Source organism: Zootoca vivipara, chromosome 5 (genome assembly GCF_965207765.1).
Source record: "Zootoca vivipara chromosome 5, rZooViv2.hap1.1, whole genome shotgun sequence".
Lineage (NCBI taxonomy): Eukaryota > Metazoa > Chordata > Lepidosauria > Squamata > Lacertidae > Zootoca > Zootoca vivipara.
The window spans coordinates 54513684-54536331 of record NC_142588.1 but is presented as its reverse complement, the minus strand read 5'-3'; the positions used below and the strand labels follow the sequence as shown (position 1 = coordinate 54536331).

The 22648-nt window shown below is 46.2% G+C and overlaps 1 protein-coding gene across 1 annotated transcript in view; it reads right to left on the bottom strand.

Annotated features, from left to right (window-relative positions):
• Positions 1-13925: 13925 nt before the first annotated feature.
• The window catches only part of LOC118094035 (solute carrier family 2, facilitated glucose transporter member 9), a 28456-nt gene continuing 19733 nt past the window's right edge, over positions 13926-22648 (bottom strand). Inside the window, exons 9-12 of the mRNA XM_035133993.3 lie at positions 21749-21850; positions 20921-20996; positions 17487-17614; positions 13926-14873 (exon numbers count right to left, since the gene is read on the bottom strand). Of these exons, the coding sequence (XP_034989884.3) occupies positions 14628-14873; positions 17487-17614; positions 20921-20996; positions 21749-21850 (552 nt within the window). The 3' untranslated portion in view covers positions 13926-14627. The remainder of the gene's footprint in view (positions 14874-17486; positions 17615-20920; positions 20997-21748; positions 21851-22648) is intronic.

The window sequence follows — 22648 nt, the reverse complement described above, 5'->3', positions numbered from 1 at the left end:
AAGCTGCTTACTCAGCTTCAGCAAACACTGTGATATGGGAATAATTATAATTTCTAACCTATGGGGTGTTGCTGGGACTCACTGGGGACAGCTAGGGCCGGGAATTCAGGCAGGAGCTGGAACCAATGATATCCAGAGCAAGCTAATTCTAGCATTGTTACCATCCTCTTCTTTGCTACAAGGGCAACACAGAGACTTTGAAGAGGGGAGCTGATAAGGGGCAGAGAGTAGTCCAGAATCGGAGGCAGGAGCGGAGGCAGGAGAAAGAAATGAGGCAGGCTGCTGAAGAATCCAGGAAGTCTCCTCCTGCTGCTGCAGCCAGCTTCCTTCCCTCCTGGTCTCCCAGAACACATACAATTGACATATTCCCAAAAAACCTGAACACGTTCAATCTTTCATTATTTTCACTATTACTTTTAACAGTCCATAACTAATAATCCTTTTCATAAATCTTCCATGCAATTTTTCATATAGTCCTCCTTACAAAACTTCTTGCAATCCTACTAGCATAGTCTGTTGCTTACAATTGATTTTCAAACAGTTCACATATTTACTCCAATCTTCTAAGAACCTCTGATCCCGCCAGTTTCGAATTCTCCCTGTCATCTTATCCAATTCTGCATAGTCCATTAATTTCATCTGCCACTCCTCTTTCGTCAGTAATTCTTCTTGCTTCCATTTCTGTGCCTTCTCCCAGCCATGTCATGCAGACATGGGAATTAGATTGTCAGTAGGCTCCTGGCTGCCGCACTGAATTGATACAAGGAGATGGCCAAGTTGCCTCATACTTCCCCCCTTTTTTGAGATGTATCCAGAGGTCCTGTCAGGCATCAGGTAGCTCCTGTTGATTGCTCCTTCTAAGAGTGTAAAGAGTGGGTCTCAAATTCTGCCTATATATATAGCCTATTCCTACTGCCTCCCCAAGTGAACCCTTTTGAGAATTTTCAATGTGTTAATGAAAGCTTGGCTGTGAACAGATGGTTCTGCCACGAAGGATTCTGAAGCATGTGATAGTGTGATGCACAAGACATCCCTTATGCATGGCATGAAAGTGCTGCAGCCAGGGAAAAGAGCAGCTGTTTAATCTGGTATCACAAATAGATTGGGAAATACTGTACAAAGTCAATTCTCTGTGAAAGGCCCAACTAGATGTGATATTAAATGTGTGTTTGTCTCACTATCAACCCTATATCTGCAGGGGCACGTTCAGTCTGTATTGACAGTCCCAACTGTAGGCTCACTATCACAAACCCTAACCCTGCTAAAATAAACAGGTCAGTTTATGAGAGGATACTGCTGGCAATACAGTAAGACTCAGACGAGTATTAAGGTAATTCAATATCAGAATGATATTGGCCATCTTTGCCAAGCAGGTACTCCATCCTCCCCATCTGAACCTGGGCCTGAAAGACTAAGGGAACTGTATCTGTTATGCCACATGTTCCAGTGCATTTCCCCCTAACTTTCATTATTGCAAGAAGTAGTATATTTTGGGGGAAGCAGGGTTTTGTTGCGCAAGACTTCCCAGTCAACCAGAATTGTGCAAGCTGGATTTACAGTACTGGTATATGATTGAACCCTACCCCAAACAGCAGGTCTGGAAGTGTCCACAGTCAGCAGGTGGCATTTGGTACCTCTTTCATTATGTAAACATCTTCTGATTTTCTGTCCCACAAAAATACAGTATGGTTTTATTAAGGCTACACAATTCCTTGCATGGGCGTGTTTCACTTGTGGGATGAGGATTATGGCCCGAGAGGAGCAAAATATTGTAGGCAAAGTAATGGTGGATTTGGAAATGGCTGCCAGCTTTTTGGGATCGGGATTTGGAAAAAATGACACCACAACATTAATCCCAGTAAGTGATGATTTGCCGTCACAAATATGGCTTATTATAACCTCAGAGGTGTCATGCACATCACCACATCATTTCATGTGCATCATGCCTGCAAACGTATAATTGAAGATGCACATTTTATTTATTCAATTACTAACCTGTTTCTTGCCTTGATATATCTTGACAGGACTTTGCTATGTGCTCTTTTCTATATGTTTGAAGTAGTCCTCAAGGCTAGTTATAAATACTTTAGTAACTATAAATGAGTAGTGTTTGAAACAGTTTTCAAATATTTGTCTCAACTGTGTTTAAAACCTCCAAACCAGCAGCCCCACAAGCCTGTTGACCGCTGGCACTGGGACATGGGCGTAGGCAGGGGGGCAGGAGGGGGCAATTGCCCCCCCTAGAAGCAGGGCCGCTGGCCAGCCTGCCCCACTGCCCGCCCGGTGCCATCTCCCTTCTCCCTGGCTGGCTGTGGAGCGGGCGGAGGGGAAGCCAGGCAACCGCTTTGCGCGGCTCTGGGGCTTTCCCTCCACCTGCCCCGGCGATTGCAGAGGGGGAGGAGGGGATAGGAGCAGTGATCCTGGCTCCCCCTCGCCCCTGCCGATCGCGGAGGGGGAGAAGGGAGTCGGAGCAGCCCGATATTGGGCTGATCCTGGCACCCCCTCGCCCCTGCCGATCGCGGAGGGGGAGGAGGGAAAGCTGGCAAGGGAGAAGGGAGCTTTCCTTGCCCCGCTGTGGCCCCTCCCCCCGCCCCTTGGCCCCTCCCCTTGCCCCCCTGATTTTCATCCTGGCTACGCCCCTGCACTGGGATGGAAATCATTTACACCTGGAGGCCCAACTAGCTAGAAAACAGCCTCCAAACCACACAGTCAGTGGGTGCAGTACAACCACTGTGAGTAATTTTGGTTGGCCCACCTGCTGGTGCTGTAATGTGACCTTGGGTGGTAGAGATGACAAATATTTAGGGTGGGATTCACCTAATGAACCCTGTTAGGGGACTTCTACTTGGGGTTTTCCTTTCTCTCCTTCTTTCATGCCCCCCCATTGGTTCAGGGTATGTGTGTCAGGAGAACTTTCAAAACAATGTGCTGGGGGGGGGGGAGCACTATTCCTTCTAGCAAGCTGAAATGCTAGTGCAGATGAAATGTTTGCAATAGCACAGCATTTAATTCCACCCTCATTTTGCCTACTGACGGACAGAAGCAAGATATCATGGTGCCTTTCCTCATTTATGATAGTTTGGCAGAGTCTCCGCTTAAAACACCATCTGAACCATTCTGTGTACCCCACACACCCAAAGTGGTGAGCTGTTTTGACCTAACTCGCTTTCCCCAGGACAATCAATCTCTTCTCATTGACTGTTTGAGCTTCACAGTCCAGTTTTAAGAGATAGGATAGCACACCAATTCATAAATTGAAAGGTAATTTTACTTCTCATCAGGCATGTCCATTTGTGGTACAGAGCAGCAGAGTAGGGGGGAGCTGCAGAGCAGTGTGTGTGTGTGTGTGTGTGTAGCCCTTCCAGTCCCCTCCTCTACCTTGCAGGGTGTGCTAACGAGTCCTCCCCCCTCCCCCTCCCCCAAACCAAATCCTTGGAGATAGTAAGCGCAGCATATCCCCAGACGGGGAGTGTAAATGCTTGTTCTTTGTAAATGAAGAACATAATTAACATTAAATTAAGGTAATACAAATGAAGACAACCCAGAGCCTGACAGGATGAGTGTTTGGGGAGGCAGTACAGAGAAGTGATTCATATTTTTAATTTACTGTGCAAATAGACTAGCAGGGCTTTGCGGAGTGGGGGGGGGGTAGGGGGAAGGGCGATCTTAAGTGGAGTGGGGATTTCCCCCCCTCCCCCACTGTTGTTTTGCTGTGCTTTAAGCACACAATGACTATTAAAGTCAACTGCCCATATAATGGGACATCTCCTACATGACTGAGCTCCGAGAGGCATCTTGGTGTAGCAATAAATCCTTTTAGTGCTGTTTGCCTGGTACACAACCTGGGGGGGGGGAGCAGCAAGAGATCACTAGGTAAATACACCTCCTTCCACCACCAGGATGTCCAGAGGATGGTGCCTCCGGCCTCCCATTGACTAGGATGGAGAAAGAAGAGACTCCCTACACAAGCCATTACAAGGCTCAAGATAGCTCACACAGGTAATGACTCGGAAATGTAGCGGTTCCAGAGATTCTTGGAATGGATACACGCCTAGCCTGGATGGGACTCTCTCTAGCTCCTGGTCTGTGGAACCCTAGCAGCAACACACGGCAAATGCCACCCTTCCAGAAAAGCGTGAAACTGTGTGAGAAGTAGCAAGATGTAGATGTGCTTACTCCAATGAATGGGGACGGAGGCACATTTTATGTGGCCCAGCTGTTCATGCCTTGCTTACCAAAGCAGATGTCCTTGTTTCTGTCAGAGAAACATTTGCAACCACCAGAGGTGCCATCTTTGGGAGAGGATTGAGGGGGCCCAACACAACGTCCCGATGTCGTGCGACATCCTGATGTCATTCTGCGCCTGGTTCAGCGTTCAGCTTCAACAATGCAGGGGCTGGCCCTCTCAAAAAAGTTTGAGGGGGCCCAAACAGCCTCGGCCCCCCAGAAGACAGTGCCTATGGCGACCATGCTGGCACCATTCTAGATGCCCCCCAAAGGTACTCTGTGGTTTAGAATAGTCTTCAATCATGAGCACATGGCAGTGTTTGGTTGGCATTAATACTAGGTAGGGAATATTCTGATACCACAGGAAGATCAAAGACTTATTTCAGACAAGGCCTTGGGATGTGAGGAGTCAACTGGCCTCCAGTGTTCATTTTGTCTTTTCTCTTTTTTTGCGCTACAAAGGAAATATTTCACACATATAATGTATTATTAAGCTTTCTCAATGCTCAGTAATCAAGCAACAACAAATAATATTGTTTTTAGTCATGGAAAGCAGTTATCTTCATTCATGGTTCGGCACGTTTTCTGGGTGCTGCTTCAGAGCACTTGCAACTGTCAAAACCACACATAAGTAGTTTTGCCAATTTGCCAGGAAAAGTTGGTTGGAAATTTTAAAAATATAAATACCAAGATAAAAGTATGCCAGCTACATTAAGTGTCAGCCAGGGTGTTCTATGGTGATTCCAGTTCTTTCCCACTGAGATGTTAGAGGGCAGCAAGGGGTCATTCTAAGTCCGGCTATTTTCCTGCAGTCAGTCGGTACCCTAAGTAGTGACCACTTCCTACCCTTTCCTCCTTCCGTTTTGCTTTAACTGTTAGTGTCCACATATGGATTTGGAAATTGAAAAGAGTTCATGACAGAGTTCACCATCACATATTCAAAACGTATTTGAGGAGGATGCAGGAACAAGCTCCACCCACATGTGTACTGATCATCCTCTTGCTAGCCACACATTCAGCAAGGACAAGAAAAGGCCTTATATTAGGCATGCCATACCAGGATTTCAAAGGTGGAATTGACGTCCGGGGGGGGGGGGGGATTTCCAAAAAGGTGGCACTTTGTCCCGGATCAATTAAAAAAAATATCACATTTTTGGTGTTTTTGTAAGAAAAAGCTCAGCGACGTTAGGATGTCCTGATTTTATTTTTTTGAAACATGGCAACCCTACCTTAAAAGGTAAAGAGACCCCTGACAGTTAAGTCCAGTCGCAAACTACTCTGGGGTTGCACGCTCATATCGCTCTATAGGCCAAGGGAGCTGGCGTTTGTCCGCAGACAGCTTCCGGGTCATGTGGCCAGCACGACTAAGCCGCTTCTAGCGAAACCAGAGCAGGGCACGGAAACGCCGATTACCTTCCCACTATAGCGGTACCTATTTATCTACTTGCACTTTGAGGTGCTTTTGAACTGCTAGGTTGGCAGGAGCTGGGACCGAGCAACGGGAGCTCACCCCGTCACGGACCTTCTGATCGGCAAGCCCTAGGCTCAGTGGTTTAGACCACAGCACCACCTGTGTCCCAACCCTACTTTATACTTTGTAAATATGTGGGATTCCTGCACATGACCAGTCGTGAGCTCTACACACACATGTGACTTGTGAGGGGTGAGCAGCTGGTGAATTTAAGCTACTACCACTCCTCTTAATGCATGAGAGGTGGACCATCTTTTTTTAAAAAAACTTATCCATTGTCACACGTTTATATACAAGTCCCATGGCCTGGTCTGAAGGCACACGATCTAACAATCTTGCAGAAATTAAGCATGGGGGAACATCAAACATGGGGGAAGAACGGGAGCTCACCCTGTCATGGGGATTCGAACCACCAACCTTCCAATCAGCAAGCCCAAGGCTCTGTGGTTTACTTTAGACCACAGCTCCACCCGCGTCCCGTTTTAATCTTACGGTAATCTCAACCAAATTACAGTACAATTTTAATCCGAAGACTAAGGTAGGACAGGGGATGATCCAGTTTTGGGGTGGGATTGGAGAAAACTTGTGTTAGCTGAGAGGATTTTAAGCAAATTCTCTTAATTCATTTGCTTAATTCACCCCCCTCAAAATTATAGATATTTCAGATTTAAAAGAATGAAGTGTTCATTAACACACTGCTTCAAAAAGTAATCAAGTTACCGGTACCAATCTTCCTGTGTTTAAGTCTCCACTAGTCACAATTCAAAAGCAGCATTTACAGTAACTATGTTCAAATTTCAAACATTCCACTTTTGATTGACTGATTGATTGATTCCCCAATTTCATTGCTGTCTAGTATCAGGGCTGCTGATAGAAGAGTACAAGGAATACCCATATACCAAGCCCTGAGCCAGCGGTGTTCCCAGATCCTTAGTTGCGTGTCGAGACCCCCAGAAATGTAGCAACCGAGTAATTTCGTTGTTTCCGCAATAAAGATGACAATAAAGATATCTTATCTTATCTTATCTTATCAAAATAAATTCAGACAAGACTCAAAATTTTGGTTTGGTTTTTGGCAGAATATAGGCCACAACTTTATTGATTACAATCAAGTGAGTGGTTGCATAGGCTCTGGCTCCACTAGCTACCTGCAGCCCAGCAGGCAGCAATGACTCTGGGCACCAACCATAAGTCAGCCTTGGGTGAACACCTGGGACAGTGGCAAGCAGGGGAGTCTGCTAGGCCTCCACCCAGATGAGCCCTGGACTCAAGCTCTGAGCACAACCCTGCATGGGGAAGACCAACCATGAGTCCGTGGATTCCTTCTTAAAGGAATACCCAATACATAGGGATGGCTAAGCATCCTGCCACCCCTATCCACCTGAACCAGAGCCTATCCGCAACTTTACAAGTTGTGACAATTTGCTATGTGGCAGGTGAAACCCAAGTGGCACCAGCCAATCGGCCAAGTGGGGACAATTCCTGTTGTGCCCCTGTCCCAATGACAGGCGACACACGACAGCATAGCAAGGTCAAGCGCAAGCCCTAAATATAGGGAGAGGTGGGTGGGTGTTCCGATGCACTGAGCCCAAAAGAGGAAGCTCAGGGACACATGCAGCGGTTAAATAGTGGTCCCTCGATTGCTTTGATTGGCATCCCTCAAGCCCAATTGCTCCCAAGATCGAGGGACCACCAATAGGGTGCATAGCTGCCAAGTTTTCCCTTTTCTCGTGAGGAAGCCTATTCAGCATAAGGGAATTTCCCTTTAAAAAAGGGATAACTTGGCAGCTATGATGGGTGTTGTGGCTGTTCCAATGTTCCCACCCACATCCCACAACACAGGGTCTGATTGCCAGGTCCCACCGCAACACGTGCCCTCTTGTTAGGGAGGACCCGATTTTTCATTTTAAAAGAAGTCAATTGGACACCTTTAAAGAAAGTTAGAAAACAAAATGTTCTAAGGCAGATACAGAGAAGCTGCTGTTGCTAAAGATGCCTAATCACCTAAGAAGCTAAGTTGTACTAGAGTGGATCTATTTAAATTAATGGCCCTATCTTAGGGATATTCATTCATTTCAATGGGTCTGAAGTAAAACTTAGCTGGATACCACTTTTAATCCCTGTTGCTATGCAATTACAGGAAGAAACACTGACCACCCCCACCTGGGACTCAGGAGGAGCATTTCCCAGAGCAGGAGGGAGACAGAAGACTGGCTGCTGCTGCTGCTGCTGCTTGTTGCTGCTAACCTGATGCTGGGTAAAGGAAGATAGCCTGTCCATGTACTGGGGTAAGTTTGTTCAAGCACTTTGCTCTGTGTTCACATTGTTTCATTTTGTGCTGTGTCTTCAGTGAAAAACACCAATGGCTGGCTTTGGTATGGCTTACTCAAAAGGAACTCCCATGAAATAAATGAGGCCTATTTTTTCCTGCTGAGAAAACATTGTGATATTGCTATGCTGTGTCCCTATGCAGTAACCATAAAGAAACATGTAATACAAAATAAATCAGAAAATATAACCAAAAAATCATCAAGCACCTTACAGCTGCAGCAAGTTAAAATTCCTATAGTGCTCTTTAACACAATACTTTTTTGTTTATCAAAGTTGGCAAAATGTGTCTGTGGGTTTGTGTTTTGCTGCGAGTTTTGTGAAACTGCACATAGTTAGAGTATTTATTGGTTAGAGTATTTATCTTCCTGTTGTTTATTAGTATCTTGCTTTACCCCCCAAATCAGATGCCAAAGTTATGAAACTACAGATACTTAGGTGGTGGTTTGCATCTTGCTATATTTATCAGGGTTGACAAACTTTTCTCTCGCTTTTTTGCTTTTTGCTAAAAATACCAGGACTGTGAAACGCGGCAGTTAAAGCAAGGAGGCTGCTTTTCTGGCTTTCTTTACATGATCTGTGAATTACATTATATATTTGTATATTGCTTTTGCTCCCATGAGTTCTAGGTTGGGCATGCTATCCTTCACTCCTGCCTTTTATCTTTGCAACAGCTCTGTGGGGTTGGCTTGGTGAAGTTTATATATGTATATAAGCAGCAGTTCTTGGCAAAAGATGGATTGTAGTATGTGTGCGCGCACAGGTGCTCATACAGTGTACCAGGATATCCTATTGATACCCCTTGCTTAGCATAGATGACCCTCCCTCAAAGCTGTAGTGACCCACTAATGAGCAAAGCAACTACCCAGTTGGCATGAGGCCTGGAGAAGTCTTGGAACTGAGTCTACCTCTGCCAGATTGGTCTTGTTTTTTAATTGCGAGAAGTGAGGTTACAGGGAACCAGACAGAGGGCCTTCTCGGTAGTGGCACCCGCCCTGTGGAACGCCCTCCCAGCAGATGTCAAGGCAATAAGTAACTATTTTACTTTTAGAAGACAACTGAAAGCGGCCCTGTTTAGGGAAGTTTTTAATGTTTGATGCTGTATTGTTTTTAATATTCAGTTGGAAGCCGCCTAGAGTGGCTGGGGAAACCCAGCCAGATGGGCGGGGTATAAATAATAAATTATTATTATTATTATTATTTATTTATTAAGTACTCGGTCTCTTAAGAGCTTGCCTCCCACTTCCACCTTCCTCAGTGGAAGGTATAAAGCACAGCCTAAGATCCAATAAGCTTCGGACTTGCAGGGAGGAGGAGAAGCAGGGAGGCGGCACCGGTTGGGAGGCAGCAATTTCCATTTTCCCCTTGGCATCTTTTACTGTGCTTGCTTTTGGGTGTAGAGTTCCCGTTTACAGGGGCTTCAACGTTACTAAATGGCAGCACAGAGAATGCTGGGCTCACTCTCGCAAAAATCAATAAATGAATAAATAAATAAATACAGGCAGCAAAGAGGCCTGAAATGATTCTCGTTTGCCGGGAATGAGAGACACCAAGTGTAATTTAGGGTTTGATATTATGAAAGCCTTGCTGCTCTAAAGCAGCAGGATGCTCAGCGGCTCATTAATAAAGGATAAACTTGGAGTCTATTTACAAGGCACTTTTTGGGATTATTTACACTCCATTATACATACGTAATGTTGTACATATTTACCGCTTGGCTTGGTGGTGAACAAAGGGATTTAGGAGAGGGGTTGCTCCTCTGGCACCCCACCCCTTCCCCTCTGAGCAAGGTCACGCTAGAGGGGACAGCCAGATCTTCAGGGAAGTATAGGCAAGGAAGAGAAGATATTAGGTCTATTTTCTGAACTAATATAGATTGGAAGCAGGCAATCTGGCTTGATGCCAGTCGAGCCAGTGGTATTCTTCAGGTACCTCTCTCTGAAGTGGAACAAACCAATTCTGTTGGAAGACACAGGCATTTTCTCCTTTCCCTATCTCATCAGCATGATTACCTAGGCATGCCAATACTATTGCAAATGCTATGTCTGTGTGATGTCATTGAAACAGGTTGGAATTTGGCCTAAAACGATACAAAACAGTTGTTTTGAAGGACAGTTCTGGTATGGTGGCACCAAGAACCTGGCCAAAGTTACAAATATGATCCTCGCCCCCATCCATGTCAGATTTTCCTGTGGATCAGTGATTCCCAATGCACATCCATGATGTGTATACTGTAATCCAGTAGCAGGATGCTATGGAGAAATAATAAGGAAAGTTTGTTTGCTAGGTGGGATTGCGGCTTGAAGGCAGCTGATTTCTATGGCCAGAAGATTGCTGATGTCTAGCAGTGGTCCTAACAGAAGCTGGCAGATGTCAGTGGGTAGATGCTGGCGAAGTTCACATTCAGAAACTGGTGGATGCTGCAAGGCTGAAGCAGGCTGATATCTGTGAATGTAAGCTGGTTGAAGTTCACCTCCGGGAGCCAGTTAACAGCAGCGGGTGGATATTTGTGGAATAAAGCCAGGGCAGAAAAGTAAATGAATGAGGGGTGGATGTGTTCACTGGTGTCATGGATGTTGGCTGGTGTATGTCTGAATGAATGAATGAATGGGAGCTTTCAAATGTGGTCAAGGTGAAATGCTGTGTACATGTGCATGAATGGGATGTGTGAAAGGTGGAAATTCATGAATAGATGAAAGCACTGGAAGTTGGCAGGCTGAAGTTAGCAGATGAAGTCACCAGGCAGAAGCTAGGAGTGGAGGTGCCTGGGCGATGCTGCCAGACAGCAGCTAGTCCACTCATTGTCCGTTTTTCTTGTTGTTGTTACAAAATCCCTTTTACAGGGATGTCTGAAGCCAGTGAGTTTTTTCTCAAGACCATCCATGAAAGCAATGTAGAGAAATGCAGGGCTTAAACAAGCCATCTTATATTTCTAAATGCATATACTGGTCATTCTATATTTTTCCTCGGGTAATGGGATATCATGCATTTGAGTTGGTATCATTAGACACGAGTTGGTATCATTAGACATGGGTGAGAAATAAATAAGAAATAAATAAATAAATCACTGTTTGTGTGCTCCTATGATTATCCACGTGGCCCACGGCGGGGCCTGACTGGCCTCATAAGGACTGCGGCTGCTGCCCAGCAAGGACTGGGGTACTTGGGGGCAGCTTTTGCTGTTGTTACTGACATTAACTGATATTACTGATGTTAACTTTTTGTATCTTTATTTTTATGTGGAAATTGTTCAGTTTGGTTATGTAGTTTTTAACGTGTTTATTTTTATGACTACTTTGCTACGTTTGTAATTGTGGAAATCTTTTCATATTGTAAGCTGCCTTCAGCATTGTTTTAACTGTGGAAAGGCGGCATACAAATACAATGATGATGAAGCCTGAGGTGGGGGGTTCGTAGTGATGCTTCCCCAGTTGTTGCCATTGACAGAGGACTGCCTGTGATCACAGAAGAACATGATGGCTGAGCAGGAAAAGGCAGTTACAGTAATAGTGGGAGGGAGAGTGAGTGAGGAAAAGGAAGTGAGTGAGGAAAAGGAAGGGGAAGTTGGGGCTGAGCCAACTATAGACACAGAAGGGAAACTTGGTTTGACTTCTTCCTGCTTGAGTTGCCAACCTTTCCCTCTCTCAGGGCTCCTCAGTGAAGCATGTGATAAGCCACAAAGACCTGGGTTTGGATGTCACTTCTGTTGTGCTCCCACGAAAAGGCCCCAAAGGGGAGAGGTGTTCTTCCCTCAGCTTCCATCCCATGTCCTGCCGCACTACAACATTAAGTCTTCCCTGACCCTGTATCTGAGATCCTTTCAACTGGCAGTGTTGAAGATTAATCCTGGCGCCTTGTGCACAGAATGTAGGATGCTGCCTCCGACCCAGTCAGGCCCCTGGTTCATTGACATGGGTACCATGGGTACCATGGCACCCACAAAGGCCCATCAAGTTCCCAGTCATGTTCTCCATCCTCCTGACACACTAGACGGAATTCAGGGTCTCAGGGCAAGGAATCTGTCCCAGTCTCTCCTTCCTGCTTGTCAACATCTCCTGAGGATTCCCCATTCTGTGCTGGCCACAGGAGAAAATCTGCCAGAATTCTGAATAGATGCTGGGGCTGGACACCAAGGTGAGGAAGCGAAAGAGGGAGAGAGCGCTGGGAGAGAACTGTAGTTTGATGCTTAGAGTTGTTAGGACACCCTATTCCCCTCAAAGACTTGGAATTCCCAGTCCCCTGTGAAGACGGATTGATTGTTAAAGCCGGAACTCGCTGGAATTGAGTTCTGGAATCTCTCAGGTGGGCCCATAGCTACCAGGCTTTCCCTTTTCTCGCGAGGAAGCCTATTCAGCATAAGGGAAAATCCCTTAAAAAAAGGGATAACTTGGCAGCTATGGGTGGGCGCCATTATGAGAGAACAAGGGAAGAAATCATGGTGAGTTTTGGCACCTCTTTTTCTGGAAAAATAGCACCGGGAATTGTAGGAGGTGGGCAAATAGGGGTCTGTTAAAGAGGTATGATACTGTTTTAAATGTATGGTGCAGGTGTAGGCTAGTAAAGTTAGGATTGCAGCTTCAAGCAGCTCAGTTTTACTGAAAGCATCCACTTGAGATTACTGACCAACAAGGACATCTAGTGGTCATTCATTGTAAATCTTTCCATTCTCTCTGTGTACAAATTATTTATTTACTGTGTAAAAGAAAGAAAAAACCACAAACCTACCCATCTTCCAGAGAGTGCAAAATGCCACATCTGGCCCGCCTTCCATTTTATCATCACACCAACCCTAGGAAGCAGATTTATATGAGGGAGCTACTGGCCCAAGGTCACCCAGCAGAACTTTGGGATTTGAACCTCCAAACTCCAACCACTACACCACTACACCACCCTCATGATAACATGATAAGTTATGATAAGTTCGGTTGGCCTCCATGAGGGACTGAGCCCTGTGGAACGCCTTACCTGCAAACTCCAACTGGAATTGTCCCTGCCATCTTTCAGGGGTCTCCTGAAAACTGCACTGTTTAGACAGGCCTTCATGACAGGATTTTTTTTCTTTAAATGAACCAGTATGTACTGATGTTTTTAGGTTGATTTTACTGTATTTTACTGTAAGCTACCTTGTTATATTTTATGAAGGAGTGGATTACAAATTTTCAAATAAAATAATAAATACAACTCCGGAAAGAGTTCATCTGGCTGAACTAGATGCTAAATGAACAATTCTACCTCTGGCTCCCACAAAAAAACCTGTTCTGGTAACAGGTGATATAAAGCAGAGAACCAGCAAGGGGAGGGTGTGCTTAACCCTTTCCCCACCCACCCCTAATTTAATTTATTAATAGGATTCCCTTCCATTCTTCCTTCATGGAACTCAAGGCAGCCTACATATGGTTCTCAGGTGATTCCATTCAAGCACTGAAAGGGCCCAGCTTAGAATAGAGAAGATATTCAATTTTGCTTGCATTTTAATGAAAAACTGCCTAATCTGCCATCTCGAACCAATTAATGAACCAAAGCACAGCTATCCTTCGAAATTCACACTTCTCAGAACACAAACCCAAAACATTCCTCTTTATTTTCAATCTCTAGGGCTGGGTTGGAGGGAAGCAACCTGGAAAACACGACTCCGGAAGCATTGTATAACACATCAGAATGAATCCAGCTGGTCTGGAAATAACCTCAGATTCTGTGGGGTGATGAGGGAACCTGTGGCCCTCCTGATGATGTTGGACTCCAATTCCCATCAGTCCAATCTAGCAAGGCCAAAGGTCAGGGGTGACCAGAGTTGTAGTCCAGCAACATCTAGAGTGCCACAGATTCTCCATCTCTGGTGTAGGCCATACTGAGCTTGATGGGTTACAAGTTCCCTATCCCTGGAATAGTTTTGTTATGAATGAATCAATCAATGTTGAGTGGAATGTCCCAGCAGTGTATTGCACTTGCTCTGTTAGGGAGTAAATCAGTGACTGAATGGGCATTTGACTTCTGCCTTTGCCTTTTGGGACATAGTGGCATGTGGAATGTGTATGTGCTCTTACAGATATGCAGGTAGGTAATGAGTTCGTCTTTAGGTGTGGTTCAGACATTGCTGTTTAGTTGCAGCACTGGCTGGGAAGACTTGTTATTGGTGATCTCTCAATAGGATTTTCAGCCACGTGTTGGTATGACTACCAGAAAAATCGGGAAGCAGGTGAAGAGATCTCCCAAAAATCCTCAAAATGCCTTAAAGGAAAGAGGATGAGTCCCATTCATGACATTCTGAAAAAAAACTGTGTGTATAAACCAGGTTCCTGAGGATAGCTATTCCTCAATGCTACTAATTTCCAGCCCTCAGAAGAAGACAGTGAAGGAGGAAGAATGGATTTGGGACAGAAGTGCACCCAAAGTACCTGGGGGCAGAGTCAGACTTCTTAGGTTTTAATTAGATGCTTCTCCCCAAAGTCTTCTCCCCGGTCCCTTTTGTACTGCTGAACCAGGCAAGATGAAAAAAGTTACAGGAAGAGAATCAATATTATTGTCTCCCTTTGCCATTTCACTGAGGCGGCTTCCCAACAATAGGAGAAATGAAACCCCCAAAACACTGAATGGGAGATCATCATGGAGGGTTGGATCCTGAGCCAGAGAGTTCCAGGGAGCTGTTCTCCAGGGCACCATAACCATTGAACTTGATCATCTTGACAGAATCTGGCAAGCTGGAGAGGAAGGAGGGGCGAGAGGCAAACATGTGGCTGATTTCCATAAACGTCTTGTTTTTGGTCTCGGGGATGATGAAATAGACATACAGTGCCACCAAAAGGCAGACGCCACAAAAGACCAGGTAGCAGAAGGCACCAGCAGACATCTGGGAATGGAAACAAAGAAGAGTTCAGATAAGCAGAGGGACGTGAACAGGCTCTACCCAGTCCTCATCCATTCGGTTGGTTCAGTGCACTCCAGCATTTAACCCTCTCTGTTAGCAAACCCCAGCATCTCCCATTCCTCATCATCACAGGTTACCTTACCTATTAAGGCCTCTTAGGAATATAGGAAGAGGCCTTACATCAAGTTCAGGCAATTGGTCTGTCTAGCTCAGTATTGTTTACACCCAGGGTTGGAGAACCCTTTTCAGCATTTCCTTTTGGAACCCACATGGAAGGTGTCGGGTGTGAAGAGGCAAAAGTGAGCGAAGCAACAAATATAAATATTGCCACTGTACACTAGGCTAGTTTCTGAACATACTTATACATCTCTCGCTATCCTCCATCCAGGCAACAAAAGGCATGGTCAGGGAATAAGCAAAAACACCCCAAGAGGTTGTGAAGCAGAGTTTGTGAGAGGCAGGGCATGGGAATAAGGGGTGTGGCTGGGGATCAGGTGCGGGCCAGGCAGAAATGCTTTGAGGGCCGCATTTGGGCCCTGGGACTAAGGTTCCTCACTCCAGTCTATGACTAGCAGCAGCTCTTCAGGGTTTCAGGCAGGGTTTTCCCTGAGCTCTACTTGGACATACTGCAGAATGAACCTGTGACCTTCTGCAACCAAATCAGTGGCTCTGCCACTGTGCTATGGCTCTTCCCCTTCCTCTTGATGTGTTTCCTTCTGGCCCCGAGGGGGATTTAATAATGTAGATCAGGGTGGTCCAATGCACGGCTCTTGAGGCCTTTTTTGGTGGCCCTCGGCAACATTTGATGCTCTCCCCCAGCCCTTTCCATGCCTTCTCAAATCCGGTTAAGTGAGGTGCTGGGCTTTGGGAAGGAGGTGGAAGGGCTCTAGGACCTGGCCAGAGCCTTGCACCTTATTCCCAAAGCCCAGTGCCTTGCTTAGCTGGCTTTGGGAAGGCAGCACGAGGGGGTGGGGCAAATTTTGGCCTCACTCCCCTCCCCCCATGCAACAAGGCAGTGTGTGGCCTGTGAGTCCCGTGTCAAACAACTATTGCAGCCCCCTTGCTATAAAAAGTTGGACTGCCCTGATCTAGATTACACAGTCCTAAAATTTAGTACCAGAAGACTCTTAATTCCGTGACTTAAGTGAATTAACATAGTTACATACACACACCTTCACCATATACCACTGGTACCTCAAGGAGTGCCAGATTACTTTTCTGGCCCTTCAACAGGAAATCTTCAGTTTGGCTTTCCAGTGCTGTTTACATAAGAGAAGGCCTGGTACTTTCAGACTGCAATGATTTCATGTCTTGGGGCAGGGAATGGCGTTTACAAAGCAATGGAATTGGTTTGCCATTTGGCGCATCCACGTGATCTGATTAGGGAATAACTTGTCAAGACCAGATGGCTTTGTTGCTGGTTCCCCCTCTCTCTCTGTGTGTAATGTGACGAAGAATACAACTGGTCTTGTGTTTCTTTAGAGCAGGGGGGTAGACAATGTGGTGGCCTTCCAGATGTTGCTGGACTACCGTTCCCACCATCTTGCTGGCCAGTGGCCATACTGGCTGTGGAGGGGAGTTTGACAACATTTGGAATATAGGAAGCAGCCTTTCACTGAGTCCAGCCATTGATTAATCCAGCTCAGAACTGTTTACACTGATTGGCAGAGGCTCTCCAGGTTTTCAAGTCAGAGCCACTCCTAGCAGGGCCAGCCTGAGACATTTTGCCACTGTAGGCAAAACACTCCACTCCCTCTTCCACAGATCCAGGTCCCCACCCCTCCCTACTGCCAGCCCCGTCACAGCAACAGCAACAGCAACAGCACCCTCACCTGCAGCTGTGCCCATGCTGCTGCCTCAATGCAGCAGTAGCAGCAAATGGGGGAACGACAAGGGGGTAATGGCAGCAGTGAGGACAATGGGGCTGGCAGCAGTGCAATGGGAAGGTGGGGAGGGCCAGGGGGTCGGATCCGCTACTTGAAGCAAATGGCTTCATCTTGTCTAATGTGTGGGCCCTCCCTGACTCTCAGCGCTACCTGGGACAGATCCTGAGACCTACTGCATGCAATGCACTACCCTTCCCTGGAGGACCACCCCTGCTTTATGCAATATATAATAAAGGTTCAATACTATACCCCTCTCATAGTTTCTTTTGGTACTAATTTTGTTGCTACCATGGGGGCACCAGCTTTGCGATGGCAGTCTTCTCCTATTTGGTGCCTCCCAGATGTTTTGAGCTACAGTTCCTGTCAGCCTCAGCCAGCATGGACCACAATGGTGGGAGAGCTTCAGTCCAAAATGTCTGAAGGGCATGAGGTTGGGAAGGCTGGTTTACTGCAACGTGTGTTTTCTGCCACTCAGAATGCTGGAGCATGACACCATCACCACAACCGAGAAAGTACTAAGCTCTTTCCCCATTTCTAGTAGAAAGTTCTAGGTCACGCAGAAATACAGCATGTGGTTCTCCTCTGTGCTGTGTCCTGCAACCACTGCTAGAAGGAACCTGCCATGAGAACCACTAGGCATTCTATTCTCTTGCCTTGCTGGTCAGGGGACCCTGGAGCCTACCAGCCGCTCAAAGGGGCCCAGTATTACCTGCAGGAAGGGAAACACAAAGCCAACAGTGAAGTTGGAGAGCCAGTTGAGGGACCCACCCACAATGTAGGCCGATGGCCGGTGCGATTGCTTGAAGAGTTCAGCTGTCATCAGAAATGGAACCCCAGCTGTATGGGAAAGACGACACTCAGAATCAAATAGGCCAGGCTAGGCTTTTAATCCAAGCTCCTGTCATAGCTGCCAAGTTTTCCCTTTTCTCACAAGGAAGCCTATTCCGCATAAGGGAACTTCCCTTAAAAAAAGGGAGAACTTGGCAGCTATGGCTCCTGTTAGTGGAGCCAGACTCTCAAAGCCAGGGCCTGCAAATAACCCTTGCAAGGGTGAATCTATTTCAAACCATTAGGTTCCCCAAAGTAGTTTATTATTATTATTTATTAAATTTGTATACCACCCTATACCCACAGGGCAGTTACAACATAAAAACACAAAATACATAATAAAAATAAAAACAACCCAGCAATAAATCTTAATTATTAAGATTGACATTGAATAATGTTGCACAGGAGGGGGCATTTATTTTGCTCATTGCTGCCCTCTGCAGGTACAAACTGGAAGATCACCTGTACAGACAACCACTTAAATTTAATCTGTTTTAGTATTTATTTATTTTTTTAGTATTTAGTATTTTAACTTTTGCATGTTTTAAAGCATGGTTGTGAATTTTCATCTAACATTTTTATCTTTTTATAAACTGCTGTGAGTTTGGGTTGTTTTTTTTTACAACCAAGCGGTGTATGGATTTAAAGAAAGAGAAAAAGAAAGAAAGAATTCTGCCGCATTTTTGCCCCCAGAACAGGGCAAAACACATAGTATACAGGATGCAAAAGCCATTAATCAAACTCCCTGTCTTCTACTTTTTGCACTTCTTTTCACTCAATCCATTGCTGCTTTGTCACTCAACTTTAAAAAAACACACCAAGCAATCTCAGACTATCATGGTTGATGCAGTAAAAGTGATGATGTTGGCTACATGGCAAAAACAGTGAGGAGGCCACACTAAGCTGCATTGCTCTAATCTGGCTCTATCTAGGCTGCCAGAAGTCACATGGAAATGTTTGTTTGAGTGCACATCCGACTGAGATCAGTTGAATAGGTGACATCCACACCTGAATGTGCACTTGGGTGCATACCAGGCAAGATGCACATCTGAGTGAAGATGTGGCCTGTCTGCACTACATTGCTCTCAATAGTAGGTTGCGAGCATGAATGCACATTCCAACACATGTTCTGGTGCATCCAGAGCTGGGAGAGGGCTTCTGAGTGAGGGCAAAGCAGCATAACTGCAGCAAAGCAGGATTGTCTGCCTAGTTTCCAAGGCAACAGAGATGTGGTCCCTCTCCCCCCCACAACCCATAAACACTTCTGCATGCTTTTGAGCACCCCCTCTAATTGCTGCAAGTGAAGGACTGCTTATCAAGGGGCATAAAGACGTTCACAAAACTGCTCTCTGGTTCAGCGCAGCCCTACACACTTGCATATATATGGTGATGCTGATGACAGACACTTCTTTAACAGAAGGAGCCAAGACCTTGTGCTCCTGCAACAGAAAGGTTTCAGATCTCTCTGCCCTAGTGCATCAAGATCTGCCCTCTTTACATGGTGGTAATTTATGCAGCATCACTTTCAGGAACACAAGGAACTGCTTCTTGAAGTAATAATAATATCTGTTGTTGCTGTTGTTAAAAATAACTACTAGCCTTAATAATACTGGGGGGAAATCCATCCAGGGATTGTTAAGAAAAACCCCTGATTGAGCATTGCTCACAGATCACCCAGAGTGGGAAGAGAGATATTTTTATTTTAAAAGTCAGATTCATCATTGTTTGTGAACAATGAGCCATTAAAATCCTAATTAAAGATGTAATTACAGCGAATAAATTCTGGGCCGACAATGAGTTATGTATCTGTTGGCAGCTGCACTAATACATCAATTGGGTAAACCAGCAGCCGCCTCGTCCATCATATTTAGAGAGCTCTGCTTTGGCCCTTTCGTTAGCAGAAATCGCAGGAGTTGCCTCTGAAATCCAAAGCAAGACACCGTTAGGCAATTCCTGCTGCACCAGTTTTAGGGCATGGCAGGTGGCGACAGGTTCAGATTCCCGCCAGTGGCCTGCGGACCATGATCCTTTGGGTACTCAAAATGCCAGAACCAAGCCAGGGTATGCCTCTGAATACCACATCCTGGGAATCAGAAGTGGGGGAGAATGCTGTGGTCGTAGCCCTCGGGTCCTGCTTGCGGGCTTCCCACAGGCATCTGGTTGGGAATAGGATGCTGTGAGAATAGGGTGCTGGGCTACATGGGCCATTGGCCTGATCCAGCAGGTCTCTCCTTACATTCTTAAGTCTATATTCTCATATTATTGGTTAAGAGCAGTGTAGAAGTGTTATCAAACAAACAAACAAACAAACAATGTCCTCAGCACTTAGGACAATTCAAATAATGGGGTAGGAGAGCTTTAAAAAAATCACATCTGGCAACCAATGTGCCCCTTTGGTTTCAGATAGTACCCAGGTAAAGGGACCCCTGATCGTTAAGTCCAGTTGCGGACAACTCTGGGGTTGCGGCGCTCATCTCACTTTACTGGCCGAGGGAGCTGGTGTTTGTCTGCAGACAGCTTGTAGGTCATGTGGCCAGCCTGACAAAGCCGCTTCTGGCAAACCAGAGCAGCACACGGAAATGCCATTTACCTTCCCGCCAGAGCGGTACCGATTTATCAACTTGCACTTTGATGTGCTTTCGAACTGCTAGGTTGGCAGGAGCTGGGACCAAACAATGGGAGCTCACCCTGTTGCAGGGATTCGAACTGCCAACCTTCTGATCGGCAAGCCCTAGGCTCTGTGGTTTAAACCACAGCACCACCCACGTTCCACTAGTGCCCAGGTAGACAAGTTTAAAAAGCCCAGGTGTCAAGTTTTCACGGCCCTCTAGCAGTTATGGTGGCTCATTTTCCAGAAGTCATGTATTTAGCATAAACACTGGAAGTCACCTAGAGCAAAATATACACCAGAGTAAACGCAAAATACATTACTTCTGGTAAATAAGCCACCATAGCTGCTAGAGGGCTGTGAAAATTTGTGTCCCCAGGCATTTTAGACTCTCAAACCAAAAGGGCACATTGGTTGCCAGACGTGAAATATACTGGCATAATATTCAGCTCTCCTACCTCGCTAAAAAGAAGAAAATTCATTGCACCACTCATTGCATCTCCTCTAGGGCCCAAAATAACTGAATTCTACCAGCAAATTTCTCGCATACATTCCCTCACAGTCCTGTTCTTGGGGCCCTGAAGCTCAGACCAGGTTTCCTGTGATCTCAGCCCCTCCACAGCTTTGCTGGTGCCCAGGGATCTTGAAGAGGAGCTTTGTCACCCTGTTATTTCTTTGGATGCCTCCGTCTGGCAGCGGAAACGTACCTGGTCCCATGCAGAATCCTGCAATGATGCCAATGACACATGCCACACTGACGTAACGCATCCAGGACACAGTTGCCTGTGGGAAGGACAGCAGGCTATTGAGAGAGTTTACACAAATGCAGCCGGGCCCCTTTGGCTCACTCTCAGCTCTGAGATTCCACCACTACATCCAGGCCTGCATCCTACAGCTCCATTGACCATACTCAGTCCCAGTCTGCAGGCTGCTAGCTGTGCCATTCCTGTGACCTTTGCTTGAGTAGGCACAGCACCCTGCTGTCATAGCTCCAAGCTTAGCTGTTTGCTTCCTAACTTAGCTGGTGTCCTCCACCTACCTACCAGAGATGGTAGTTCTCTTCCATCTCCTGATTCTCAAATAAACCTGCCCCCTTCATCCTGCCCCCTTGCACTCATCCCTGTTTCTGTGTGCGGTCACACCTGGAACTTGCACCAATTTCATGAACTAGGACCAAGCCTTGCCTATGTTTACACTTTAGCATTTAGGTGTGAAAAAGGAAACCAGTGGTATAGATAGAACAGGATAGAACAGGCACCCCCAAACTTCAGCCATCCAGATGTTTTGGACTACAATTTCCATCTTCCCCAACCACTGGTCCTGTTAGCTAGGGATCATGGGAGTTGTAGGCCAAAACATCTGGAGGGCCACAGTTTGGGGATGCCTGGGGTAGAGTTTCTGAGGATCCACCAGCACTCCTGATCCCACTGTGCAAACTGAAGCACAAAATCTTATATGCAATGGGGCGGGGGCGGGACTGCAGAGATGTTGTCAGCCATCCATGGGTATATAAGTGTCTATGGGGCTGTTCCTACCTGCAGAATCAGGGACAAGGTGATGCCCGCACAGCAGATGCCCATGAAAGAGAACCCAACTATGATGAGAGGGCGACGTCCCAGCTTCTCAATGGTGAAGCACTGTCAAAGAGAAAGGGGGAAATTGAGGAGACAGGTTGCTGGCTAGTTGTATTAGGGTTTTGCACGTGTCTCTGTCTGTAGTGAGATGGAGAATTTGTGACCCTCCAGGGCTGGTTCTACCATTAGGCAGAATGATGCAGCCTTGGCCTTTTCTTCTGTTGAAGGACAGAGTTGTGTGAGCCTTGCAGCCTGTACCTGCCTTTCTTGGAGGCAAGGAAGGACACTGCCTCATTGTTGGCATTGAAGTAAGATTCAGTTGCTGGTCCAGTTGGCCTCTGAACGTGGAATGGGAGAGGAAAACATTTTATACCTTGCCTCAGGCAGCAAAGTGTCTTGAGCCAGCACTGCCTGCAGATGTTGTTGGACTACAACTCCTATCATCCCTGACTATTGACCATGCTGTTTGGGGCTGATGAGAGGTGGTCCAATAATGTCTGGAGGGCCACAGGTTTCCATCCCTGGTCTCTGCGATTCCCCCAAATATATACACAAAGTATACAGACAAGCTTATTGTGTAGACACCAACAGTACTGCATGGAGCAGCAGCATCCTTAGCTACGTAGACAGTGCATGGATGCAGAACCATCTTGTCCCATTGCTTATACCAGTGGTGGCCAAACTTGGCCCTCCAGCTGTTTTGGGATTACAATTCCCATCATCCCTGACCACTGGTCCTGTTAGCTAGGGATGATGGGAGTTGTAGTCCAAAAACAGCTAGAGGGCTAAGTTTTGCCATCACTAGCCTATACAATGGGGCTGGAATGCCAACCATTACAAATTCTGGGTTTGGTTCCAGGA